Here is a 13,776-nt window from a genome sequence, read left to right as displayed (position 1 = left end):
GTATCAGCCTTGGAGGAGATTATGTTGAGAAATAGAAAAAAAAAATTCTTAAAAACGTTGTTTTTCTTGGTCAGGCCGGAAACTTATCAATCCACCCTCGTATTGAAATTATTGTTCTGTTTACTTGTGACAAACGATGAACTACATTTTTCACCCAATCTTAGAACGTCGTTTATTTCGTCCGGAATTGTAACATTGCTCAAATTCATGATCAAAGGGTCCTTAAAACCTTCATTAATTTTTTCTTTACGTTTATTATTGTTAATCTGCTCGATTCCGCCATTGCGAACTAAAATTTTCGAACTTTTAATTGAGACGTTCTTTTGGTTGTGAAACATTTGAAACATTATTATATTAATTTTGTTAAATAATGGTATTAATATTAGAAAGTAAAACATTTCTTAACTTGATCTTAGTATTGTTTAAAAGTATTTTCAAAGAATTCTAAGTGAAAGTTTAAGTCTTCAATCTCGTGATTCAATAAACGACGTTCTAAAGAATCTACCATCAAGTTGACATGATTCTTAGCAGAAGAACTAAATAAATGTAGATTCTTAACATTGTTCGTAGCATTTGTAATATTTTTTGGCAATAAACCATATCCTCGACAATTAACTAATAATTCTTCTCTAGCTATAAATTTTAAATATTTTAATTCAAATTAATAATATCTTTCACGTCCCTAAATAAATCAGGGTATTGTGGTTTGATTTCTTTGAAGAACATAATAAAAGTTTCGACCTATGAACTTAAAAAATTAATCTTATATTATGTCAAACAGTATAAATATACTTATTGCAAATCGATGTTGTTGATATGATGTCGGTGTTTTTTCGTCTGAGTTGTTTATATATTGGATAGTGTTTTTTTTGTAGAGTAGACTCACTTCAGACAAAAAAAATTGAAGGCATAGATGTTAGATCCTCTATTGAAGATATAACTTTCTACGTTTCGAGAGTATAACACTCCTCATCAGGAAGAAAAGTTCACTACGGTCGACTTAAGTTGTAAAATTTGAAAGAACCATCTTCTCAGGTTTTAATTCTCAATTAATTATTCTGTTAAAAAAAGAAAAATTTCTTGATAATAAAAATATTGTGAAATTTCATGAGATAAATTATTTAAAATTGTGAACATGAAAAAATCGAAATTTTGTTACAAATAAGCTTAGAAAATATAATTGAATTGTTTTGTTACCTGGATGTTATTATTGGCACTTGATAGAGAAATTTTTGTAAAGTTATCCGTAAGAATTGACGTTTCATAAAAATTGCAATAGTAGTAAGATCATTTAAAAATTATGGAGCCAGGTAGAGCTAAGGGATAATACACGAAATCATTCGAACATACGATTGATTGCGCGCGCCATCGGTTAATAAGTGGGGATAGCGTGGGACTAATGCACTCTATAAATTGATTGCAATACCGGTACCAGGTCTCTTTTAATTATCATGACTTCTTACTCGAATGTTTACGAGGAGGGAGTCTCCCCTGGTTCATTCATCCACCTGTCATAGAAGGCAAAATTTTAATAGAATACTTCTGCACCATGTTCTGCACCATGTCCGAAATTGAAGCTTTCCAGTTACTTGTCCTTTTTAGAACCGCCGAAACATATGAAGATGTGATGTTAGTCAGCTCCATTTCAGGGTTATACTTTGCTCTTGCTTTCTTTAGTTGGACCACGCAGTATACAAATTTCTTCTGTAAGTTTTTTCCAAACCACTACCAGTAGTTGGTCATATATTCCAATTGAGGGACTTCTGTGTCTTGCTAGTTGTTTTGCCTTACACTCAGTTTACGATAAAATTTTCTATCATCTGCCAGAAATGTTGTATTTTATTGCCTTCTTGCACTATTTCGCTTGTAACAACGCACTCTAGTAGTGAGGCCATGAACTCCTGCCGTTGGGAGACTATAATCTCTGCCAACATTGCTGGCCTCAATGTTTGTTTTGCGTTCAAATGCATAGGTAAAACCTTGCTGTTCAGGTGTTTTATTAGTGCACGCAGGTTATTTGTGATGTTTATTTTGGACAGCGAATGTCTTTGTGTTGGTTCTATGTGTCTGAAATCTAGTAAAGAATGACCGAAAGTCTGCTGAAGGTTCTGTAGTTTTTTCTGGAAGTTCGCTGTCCACTTCATTGTTGTTAAAGTCCGGATGTGGTTCTAGTGAATTCTGTACTTGATGTACACTTTTCCTCGCACGTACAACTTCAGCTTTAATTACTTCTACGTTGTCCACATGTTGCAAGAGGAGTTCATCAATATGAAGCTGATGTTCTATTTCTATTTTTATGGCAGCTAGTTCAACAGTCGAAAAGAAATCTGATGAATTTACAGATATTGGGCGTTTATCGTCTGCTAGATTCATAACGTCTTTGATCATATGGTATGTCCATTTTAATTGCTTTCTTGGTTACTGAACCTTTGGTGGAATTAAGGTGTCTGCTTGTGGAGGGTGTTATGTGATTGGATCATCATTAGGTTGCGTTTGAGCATCAATTGTGGCTCCTTCCATCGTTATAATAATAATAATAATTATTATTATTATTATTAAAGATTTGACAACGCGTTTTTCGTGTTTTCTGCATTTATACTCTTTAAATTTAAATCACTGATCAATACGTAAATGATTCAATTCAGTAAGGCTTTTTACTGAAAATTAGTGACTTCAAACTGATTCAATCTTAGAATTAAGCAAGAACTTTTTCAGTTACTTTCAACAACTCATAGTATTATTAAGGATTGTATAAACGGTATTTCTTCCACACGGGAGAAAATAATGTTTTTAATGTTTATGGAACTAGTGGAAGAACAGCGGATATAAGGAATAACTGAACAGAGTTTTATGTCATTTTCAAAACATGTAAAATTATTCAGGTGTAATTATAAAAACTATCCGTATTTTTTAATAAAGTGAGCTTGAAATTAAAAAGTTCGATAATTATTGTGAAAGAAATCTATAAAAAGTCTTAAAAATATTCATAGAAACTAATTTGGATATACTGATTGTTTTTGTGAAGCACTGAATTATATGAACTTGAGAAGGAAGCTCCGTAAAGTTCGAAACGATTTGGAATTCGTTTATAGCATAAGAAATTGATTTACAAATCTTCTTTACATTTATATCACCTTAATTCTAGTATTATAATGCGATGGGAAAATTGGAAAAAGGGATTTTCGAAATCAAGAACTTATGCCTGACAAATGTTGTAGGAGCTTACTTGAAACCCCATAAAACATTTATGTATACGAAAAAGATACTTCAAGTGCCAGACTGCATGTAAGCTGAACGTAGAGGAACGGAGATGAACCTAATAAAAATAAAAATATACTGTAAGCTGGTAGACAAACGAGAGGTGTAGGCAGTCTCTGAAGAGGAAATACATAATATGGTAGCCACAAGTTTAGTTAGAAAGTGTTGGTGGAAGAAGGAGAACAGGGGTGGAGAGGAGAAGATAGAGTTTGAAAGAGAAAGTAATTTTAGAAGGAATGTGCTGCAGAGGGAGGGAGTGAGAAGGATGCATAAGGAGGGAAGAAATGTGTATGAGATGGTGAAGAAGAACGGCATGGAGAGAGAAAAGGCTGAAGAAATGGAGAGAGTGAGAGGTTCAAGGTTCAATGGAAATTATGAATGGATTATGCCAAGGAAAAGAAAGCTGAATTTGGGGCAGAAAGGGGAGAAATGGAGTCAGTAGCTTATAGCGACGATGAGTTGTGATTACATGGAGGGTTTTAATAGGTTCCGTTTTTCTAGGGGGAAGAAAATGTGTAAATTGTTCGGGTAGGGGTAGGCCAGCGTGAAGCACTGGCTGGAAGATTGTGAAGAAATGGAAAGGAGTGAGAGAAGCGTAGAGGTTTCACTGCATAAAATAGAAAATAAAAGGGCGCTTGCATGGGTAAAGGGGATGTGGGGTGGGATGGAGAAGAGGAGAAAGAAGGAGGAACAGGAATGGCGAGAGAATAATGGTAAAGAAGAGAGGAAGTAAATATAAGCGAAAATTTAAATATTATAAATAATTAGGTGATAAGTGTCAGATATTAACCGCGTTGGCAGAGGTTGGAAATGGGAAGCAGGGCGAAAATTAATTGTGTAGCGAAAATACAAATTTTTGAACATAAAAGAACCTGGGGCGCCATTATTTTCCTATTTACTGTAAAAAATTCTGTGTGAAGTTTCATAAAAATCAAAAATAATTTTAGCCCAGCAGTGGTCAAAATTTTGGAATGTGAAAATACATCTTTTTGTGGTAGTCGCACAAAATTAGCGTGTTCTTCTGCTTGTATATTGAACCTTAACTCTCTCGTTTTAATCGGCTTGCGAGAACCTGCATATATAATGTTGGACCTGGCAGTAGAATAGTGGTGTTAGGGTGTCAGGTCCAACATTATATACTCGAAACAAAATGTAGGAGCATGCGCCGTCGCATAGCGAGGAATACAAAATGGTGGTAGCTGACGAAATGTGAAGTGACAGCTCCGACAGCTATGTTTTCTTTGTTTGTTTAAAGTTGTTTTTACGATCCCAAAATCATCCAAAATGTTTTAAAATGTAAATATCTTAAAATGTAAGTATGTAAATGTAAGAATGGGCAAATTCTACATCTCCTTTATAATGCCTTTACATGCGCTTGATTCGCCGATTTGAAGAGAGAGATCACGTTCAATCTTCTACCATCAGAAGGCGCTTTTCATTTAGCGCGTCTCTAGCAAAAAAAAAAAAAAAATACAGTACATGTTATGGAGGAGAGCCGTCTTCATGGCTCAGGCAATATTTTCGGAACTCGTGATAGTGTCGGGCCTTCGGCCCTCGCCTGCCAATTATTCCGAAAACACTGCCCTCACTATGAAAACACGGTGCTCATCTTGCTATGTAATATACTATTTATGTTGACAAAGTTTTTTGATTTAAGCAACCATTTTCGGAAAAAAATGAAAAAAAATGGTTAAAAAGAGGTCGAATTTTTTCTCCAAAGTGAAAGCTAGGTCTAATAAGATCACGAGTATTAGATAGGAACATATTGCACTTCTTTATATGTATACTTAATGAGAACTGATTCAGATGGTCCTACATGCGATCTAGAAATTTTCGACTGATTATCCGCGACGGTGCTGCTGTGAATACTGGGTGGGTGCATGGAATTAATAAGAGGATTGAAGTGTTGCTACAGAGACCTTTGCAGAGGTCGAGATGCCAACTGCATGGTAATGAGCTTTCTTTTCGTCATCTCTTCGAAAGTTGGGATGGTAAGACTTCGGGCCCGAAATCGCTTTCAGGGCCTATAGGGAAAGCGTCTGAGTACTGATCAACGGCACTTGAGAGAGATATGGACGCCTGTAGTCACAGGAAAATCCCCAAAAAATTTGTCCGATCTTATCCCAGGATTGTTGACCATGAAAGATTTCTTACTACGGCCAACCGTGTTTTGAAGCTCCTACTAGCTCTGGTTGTCTTTCCTTGCAGATTATACACTCCAATGTGGCTTACGATTAATGTCCGCAACTCCATGTAAAATGGTGAAAGGTATTTCTTTAATTTAATCGTCTGACCAGGAACTTACCCGATGATTTAAAGGCAGTAGTAGATGATCCAATAAAAAAAATCTTTTTCGGAAACCCGAAAAACATTCTTTTGTCGATGATCACTAATAAAAGACTGGAAGGACGGCATAAGGTCCGAAATCTCATTCTGAAATTCAGAGGAACTGTTAAGACGCAAGCACTACCAGCGATAGGAACTTCTGAATTTCAAAGGTACAGGAGGCTGAAAAAGCCAAAACCTAAGCCAGCTATGCGATTCATTGTTGTGTCAAAATTAAACTTTGAGGCTGCAGATTATATGAATCTCATAGACTGGGACGAAGTTGAATTCACAGAGAAACCAATCTTACCACACTTAATATCAGACGAGCTTAAAATCACGGTTGATCAGCAAGGTGAAACAGCAGTCGATTTAAAAAAGGTTCCGTGTCATACGCAAGCGGTCGAAAAAACAGTAAAGTTAATTACTTAAGCCATCGGATCAGTCACTGAAGGACAAAGACATCGATTTATTAGGGCTACTATAGAATCGAGAAAGTTGATGTCGTCTTTTAAAACCAAATGGCAATTCAAACTCACTTAGAAGTGATAACCTAATTAGATTACACTCGCATGGTTTAGTAGATTGAATTGGTGTAGGATAGAACTATAAATGAAGGAACCTCCTCGAGGTGGGTCCTAGGTAGTTAATAAGAAAACTACCAAAGAGCAATATGAACGCTTGAGATACTCACATAATTATTTAGGAAATGAATTCCGGAAATTTTAAATAATAACACAAAACCGAAATTGATGATATTTTATAGAACGGGAATGTTATTTAATGTTTTTCTAGGGATTCTCCAATCAGGAAGATTAAGAACAGATGCGCTTATAACAAAAAATTACCTTTTTTACTCATTGTTCTCATTTTTCTCGAAAATGGTTGCTTCCGTCAAAAAACTTCCTGAATATAAAATATGTGTTTTGACATCATCTACAACAATTGCAACGGTTTTTTTCGATACGACTCATATGTGTGAAGCAAATTTGAAAAAATCCTTTTTTTGGAGGTTTTGGAACTATTTTGTCTTTGCGGCCCCCAGGCCTTTTTATTTTCGACCATTTTTATTTTACGTTACATCCTAATCAATAATCGCCATAGAATATAAGTTCAAAAACAATGATTTTGGACTCGCTTTTAATAGTAGAAGTTTAAATCGTAGCCCTTACACTCTGTACAAGATTTACATATAAAATTGTGCAGTAGGCTCATTGGTAACAAGTAACAAGAATCTTGCTACCCCGCTAATCGTGGTGAGTATTGATGACGAAATGTACTCGTATCCAGAGCCTTTGTAGAGTTCTACGCCAGGTAGAATAGTTTATATAACGTCGAAACTTATCTAGAGCAATTGCGTTACTATCCTACGGAATGATCGGTTTAAAGAGGTCATTGAGGTTAGCTTGGCATTAGTTAAATTATTAACATTTTAACAAAAGGAGTGAAGCATCGTATGGTGCCTGAAGTGCTAGAGATAAAGGAAAATGAGATCGAGAATCAGGAAATTGAACGAATTAATTAACTCGAAATTAACTTGCGCACGACTAAAGCAATTAACTAATTTATTATTAGAATGTTGAATGCAGAAATACGTATACACATTAACACGTGAGCGATTAGCTCGAAAAATCGTGCTATTGTCTCGAGACCTAAATTCCATTAGAAAAAATCATTTTCATAATCGTAATGAGCTTATATATTCCTATTTCAGGGTGGCCGCTGGACCGGGAAATGACCTAGAATTTTATAAGACCAAGAAAAACCAGGAAATGAGCATGAATTTATTTTTTTGACCGGGAATTTTACCAATTTTTAGGGGAAAAATCGTTCCAAATCTGATTTGAACCTTTTTTTATTTTTCTTGTAATCATTTGTTTTGTAATTCTTCTTTTAGTCGCCTTTCCCAAAAAAAAACTTATGGTGTTGTTGATGTCGGTCCAGATATCGCAAGTTATTAAAAAATGTTTAATCCCATTGAACTTCTGCTTAACGCACTCTGACAGATACTCATGTTTTTTTCGATTTTTTTCGTAATCGCTTTTCTTTCAGGTACTTTGTATAGCGGCACAGTAGTTTTCATTAGATGATTAAATCCCTTATTATCAACATTATGAAGGGATAAATAATCCTTGGCAATCACGAACAAGATGTTGTTGGTAATTTCCCCAGCTTTCGTATTTCCATTTGAAGAGATTTATTTTATTCAAATTTAGATTCAGTTTATTAAGACGAGCAGTAGAATTATTTAAAGATAATATATACAACGTGAGAAGTTTAAAAAATCAAGAATTTCTAGAATTTTCTACCTCAACTTCAATTTTTGGCATGACCTAGGTAATTTATAGTTATTTTTAAAACGGGCCGGAAGCCCTTTATAGCCTTCTTGGCGCTCAAGCTATAAAGCCTATTGTGCCACACCCTTAACTATTCGCTCTTAGTAGTTGATTTCAGATCTCTTAGTGAAGCCTAGTATATCAATCACAGCAAACAGGTTATACGTCGGGTTATAGCCTTGTTTGTGCATATGATAGTTCAAGTGGTCAAGCCCACTGAGAATCTGTGTAGTTCAGGATGAATTTTGCCTGTCGTCAATCCTGGATTTATTCTCAGTATTCCCGCTACGTTGGTCGGATCCAGTTTTGATGTTCATCTCGATGCATCAAGACGCTTGTCCCAATATCAGTTCCGGTCCTATGAATTTCCTTGCTGCGCTGCGTTTTGACAGCTAGTCCGCTTTTTCGTTGTCCTTGATGCACGTGTGACAGGGTAACGTATATGTTATGCCTGGTTTCCATACTGCAGTTATTGTTGCTTGGCTGTCCGAGCAGATCTTACTATGACTGCCAGCAGCGTTTTCTTCTATTAATATTTCAGCACAGCGAAGGAGCGCCAAATCCTATTCCTGACCCTCCTTTTCCCCTAGAGCTATCTGTAAACCAGATTTCCTCTTGAAAATTTTTCTTAGGAAATTCATCCTTGGAGATTTAAAACCCATTTACCTTACACACATCCCTGCTTGAAATGCAGACACGGAAAGCTTGGGTGAAGCTGATGCGTCTTGTTATTTATCTTGCCTCATCTCTATAATCGGCAGTGTGCTCATATGACTTGGGAGCCTGGTGTGCCTAGTCCCCCGAGTGCACCTATTTACTTTTGCCATTGACAGAATTATTATTCACAGAGCATGAAGCCTATTGCCAATGTGGGCGTAGTCCTCATTGGTCCCGACAAACCCTAAACGTTAGAGTTTTTAATCGTCGCAGCATGTCCTGCATAGTTTGCATTCTACGCGTGGCCACCAGCTTATGGCTGGATGTGTAAGTCTTGGTTTACGGACAGCAGAGTAGAGCCATGCAAGCATCTTAGGCCTTTAACCCCTCACCTACCCAGAGGCTCTCCTCCACATCCAAAAGTTGAATGTAATACGTCATAAGCATACAAATAAAAAAGAACTTAAGGCCATGTGATGAGTGGGTCACGTGATCAGGTTCCTACCGTAGAGGCCGTTCACATTTACGTAACGCAGTTTCAACCAATTTTGAACCCCCCTCCCCGGTTGTAACGCAACGTAACAAAACGTATCCCCACCCCCCCGGTAACGTAACAAATCTTGATTTGGCTATTTTACAAAGTTTCAAACTTCGTGGCTCCTAATATCACTTATAGAATATTCAAGTATTACTGTCTGATGTTTTCTACAATAATAATTTCAAACTCAGAATGATTAGTTTATACAATTTTTATTTATTATTGCGCTCAAATTTGAATCGATTGTCGCATAAAATCGTAAAATCGACGTTACGTAACGCAGTTGATGAACCCTCCCTCCATGTAACACTTTGTAACAAATCGCCCTCCTCTTTCCCCCCTGGCTGGTTACGTAATATGTAAACGGCCCCTTACCGCCACTTTTTTTATTTTCCAACTTATTGTCACACGAAAGGTCACATAGAGTTAAAAATTTGGGATACGAAACAAGAAGCACTAAGAATGGCGGGTCTGGTCGTAAATTTATATAATTATATGTAAAAATAAGATAGGAAATAAAAAAGTGAGGGTCAGATAGGAATCTGGTCACGTGACCAAAAGAATCGCTTTCTCTTACGTATGTTTCAGATTTGTGAGATAGTTGGGATTTTTATCGGAAATCCAAGGAAAATAAGTCCCGGTTAGATTAGGCTATAAGCTAGCGATGATCGTTCGGGTAAATTCAGGACAGCCGGTAAACACAGTGTCCTTTATGTATGTTTTTTTGTATTTTGAGGCTGTGCTCTAGGTCTTCGAGAAAGGCATCGTCCGCAAGTGACCGTGAGTTCTTCTTGCTTTGTATATTTGACTTTCGTTGACCAGTACAAAACCGCGAGTCCATTTCCTAATAGAAGGTATTTAAAAAAATAACTTTTTTATCTCAAAATATGAAAGAGCACATTGTTTCTACCCATACAGTTTTCTTCGATTTTCTCAATTCGAGAGAGGAGGCCTTCCACTACCGTGCACTAAAACAGGGGCGACAGGGCACTCCCCTGGAGGCCACCCCCTTGGCGCTATTCCCTTAACTAGGCCTTCGCCCCATCTGTTTTCGAGTCTCATTCGGCGTAGCATTCTTCCTATCCAGCTTACTATGTGGTCTGATACAGCACAGCTTAAAGCATCTTGACATATGACTTCTGAAGTTGTGTTGCTGAAGGCACTTTCTTCATCCAAGAACGTGCTCACAGCATACCCCTTTTGCGATAGCTGCTACTCCAATTTTGGCATGGCAGAATGTAGGTTAAAAGCACCTCATCCCTGATATATCTCTCGACCAGCTTGTATAACGTCTTCAGGAGAAAGACATTAAGCTGATCAGGGGGAAATATTTTGCAGCAGCGTACCTTTCCTTTTTATATTTGGAAATGAAGGCCGATCTAACATCCCTTGGTGCCGATAGCAGGTGTTTTAAAGCAAGGCTTGCCCTAAATAATTGCTACAGTTGAGGGAAAACGATATCCATGCATGTTTGTAAAAACACTGGATATTTTCGATTCGCCCCTGGTGATTTAAAAGAACACAAGGTCCCTACGGCCAATTCCACCTTTTTTTGTCAACGACCTTGTTAACGGTATTATAATCGGCCTTCAGCAACTCTTAGGCCCAACCTTCCTCATCTTAGTCGATTCGTATTCGCTAAAAACCCATTAAGTGAACTTTTATCAGGTGGTTCAGCGTGGTTTCTTCATCTTTGGAAAACTCGTCATTACTTAGTATTATTTGCCCAAGGCGAACTTCCGAATTTTTTGCTAGGATCTCTTGAGGCCTCGCTGTTTCCGAAATGTCTTTTGACTCCTTGCCGAAGCCCCTCGAATCTTCCTTCTTATACTTCCTTATATTTTTATTGTATTTATATTGGGCCGTCTTACAGATGTCCCTGCCTGAAGGAATTTTTAGTTTCAATTTGCTCTCTAGCACAACGCTCTTTTCTTTTTACGGAGTTTCTCCTATTGGGTATTCCACTATTCTGCTCCTTTCCTAGACATAATTGTGCTTGTAGGGCAATTGTTCCTGAATGATGTCGTTTTTTTAACGTAAAAGAAAATTTAAATATCTAAATCTTCCATTAAAGAAAGAAAAAGACACTACTTAAAATTAAAAGAAATACAGTAACATGACTGAGCATTTTCGGAAAGTGGCCCGAGTACGTGATAGACTCGACTTAAAAAGCCAGATCTGCGAATTCATTGAAATAATAAAAGAGTTATTGGTTTAATGTCAAGTAACAAATTTTCCCTTCTTGCACAGGGGATCAAGATGTTTCTTCTGCGTTGTAGCAATGTCATGGCGCACGGACACGGTGGTCCAGAACAGATAAAAAGTTAGCCTAAAACGACGACAAAAACCAATTACGGGATCTTGTTTGTGATTAAAACGGAGTTAAAATACCGTCGATGGAAAATCCAAACTGCTTATTTTTACGAGAAATCTTGAAAAATCTAACCTATTTAGTCCCCATAGATTGTTATGGTATTTTCAAAGTGCAGTATGTATGCAAATAAAAAATTATATTAAGTAAATTAAGTTATGAGTATATAAATACAGACACATATCTTCAGCCTCCTGGGACAACGACATAACTGCATTTTCTGTTCAAAAATATAATTCGAATGGTTTTTATATTCTCATCGGAGAAGGTAGATTTACGAATGTGCCTGTATTTCTGTGTATTTGAGCACGTTAAATTGTGAAAAAATGATTCTATTAGCTTGGCCTTTGGAACACTCTTGTAGTGTCTTAAGTTAAGGTCCAGAGATATAGCATTTTCAAAATTTTTAAAAATAAGCGAAAATGAAAATTTCAGCCAAGCAACCCACGATATGAAAAATAGTCAAGGGAAGACAAATTTTGCTTTTTAAATGCCTCACAATAGTATCATAACAACTTTGTCAATTTTCTTGAAAAATCGAAAATTCACATTTTTACAGCATAAAAAATAATAGAAAATACAAAAATTAAATTTTTCGGTCAAACTGTGAAAAATACGGTAAAAGATGAGTAGACAAAAAATGTGCATTTGAAAAAGATCTGCAAATTTCTTATCAATCACTTTTCGAAAGGATGAGTAGGTTGTGTTTTGATCGTACAAAACATCATTAACATTTTTTTTAATCTACCCGCTGCGCTCACATTTGATTTCAAATACAAAGAAAATTATATTTAGTTTTACGATAAACTATTTAAATGACGAAAAAAACGACAACTCAAACTAATGATTTTTTTGTATGCGTGCATCATCGTGGTACACTTAGTGAGCGATGTAAATGATAAAGATTAAAAACGTCAATATTAATGTAAAACATTGTTATAGGATGTTTATTATCAAAAATTAGACAACTTAAATTCTAAGGATGTGTTTTGAAAAGATTGATACAACTTAACATTAGTATCATTTACATCTCTCGTCTTTGTTCTCATGAGTCTTAATGAATGGAAATAAAATTTTACTTTTAATTTTTATCACTGTCGTATCGCTCACTGAATGTACCGCGATAATGAACGTATACCAAAGAATTCATTAATTTGTGTTGTCTTTTTGTTTTTCGTAATTTAAATAGCTTATCATAAAACCGAATATAATTTTATTTTTATCTTACTTATATAAACAATAAATAATTTATTAAGAAATACGGACTTTGCATAAAAGTGTTTCAGTGTTAAAGTGGACTTGTGTAGTTTTCGCGATATCTTTATTCAACTGAGATTAAGGTTTAGCGATCTCAGTTAATTCTATATCAAAAATGACATTCAAAGAAAAAAATCATTCATTTACCTATTATAATTTTGTATTTGCATACGTTTATTTGTCTATCTGAAATCATACTGCTCACTGGAAATACCGTATCGATGTATGGGAACTAAATAGGTTATATTTTTAAGATTTCTTTTAAAAATAAGCAGTTTAGATTTTTTGCTGACGCTATTATAGCTCAGTTTTGAGTCGGAAACAAGATCCCGTGAGTGTTTTTTGTTGTCATGTTAGGCAAACTTTTTTCCTTTGCTGGTCACCGTGTGGGGAAAGACTTCAGGGCCCTTATGCCCAAGAGAATTATGCGACGAATCTAGGGCGGTGAGATTCGAATCGCACTTGGTACAGGATTTGGCATGCGGGAATCTCATCCACATTCAACCCTCGGTGAACAACCAACAGTTGCATCTGTAACCAGCGTGAATGATGCTCCAGGTAAAACAACGACTTCCTTTATTCCCCTCCTGTACATAAAACGAGGTGAATGATGAAAACAGAATGCCCCCCCCCCCCTGAAATCACCAAGAATGACTCTTAACCTTTCTCCATGTGGGAAGCCCAGGAAAACGTATCCATAGTTGAATTAACTGTATTCAAGAATTTAAATGATCGCTTCATTATCGACTAACTATACGTTACGTGTCTCAGGGATAGAACACCTTAGAATTCTTTTTAAATTTAGCTAGTTTAATGGCAAAAAGTACTAGAGGGGGTGGTTCGCGAGGGAAAAAGGCTTATTTACAATAATAATGATAACTCGATCAATTCAAATGACAATTTTCAAATCGGGATTATGGAACGTATGTAGGTTAAGTTCAGTGGAAGCTTCTAATGTGTCCCCTAAGGGTTTACATTTTTCTTACACCTTCTTTATTCCTTTACACACCCTCCACACACTTACTTGGTGGTGG

At 36.2% G+C, this 13,776-nt stretch overlaps 1 protein-coding gene across 6 annotated transcripts in view; it reads left to right on the top strand.

The window, feature by feature from the left end:
- LOC117180366 (threonine aspartase 1-like) overlaps positions 1–13,776 on the top strand; it is a 277,126-nt gene that overhangs the window by 153,688 nt on the left and 109,662 nt on the right. The window contains exon 1 of one of the 6 annotated variants that reach the window (XM_033372833.1): positions 13,099–13,300. The exons of the other annotated variants lie outside the window; for them this stretch is intronic. Within the exon in view, the coding sequence (XP_033228724.1) occupies positions 13,289–13,300 (12 nt within the window). The 5' untranslated portion in view covers positions 13,099–13,288. Of the gene's footprint in view, positions 1–13,098; positions 13,301–13,776 lie in introns of those variants that run through there. 6 annotated transcript variants of the gene reach the window in all.

The sequence above is a fragment of the Belonocnema kinseyi genome, chromosome 9 (genome assembly GCF_010883055.1).
Source record: "Belonocnema kinseyi isolate 2016_QV_RU_SX_M_011 chromosome 9, B_treatae_v1, whole genome shotgun sequence".
NCBI classification, from domain to species: Eukaryota; Metazoa; Arthropoda; class Insecta; order Hymenoptera; family Cynipidae; genus Belonocnema; species Belonocnema kinseyi.
The sequence above is the reverse complement of the archived record's forward strand: the minus strand, read 5'-3'. Positions and strand labels throughout refer to the sequence as shown.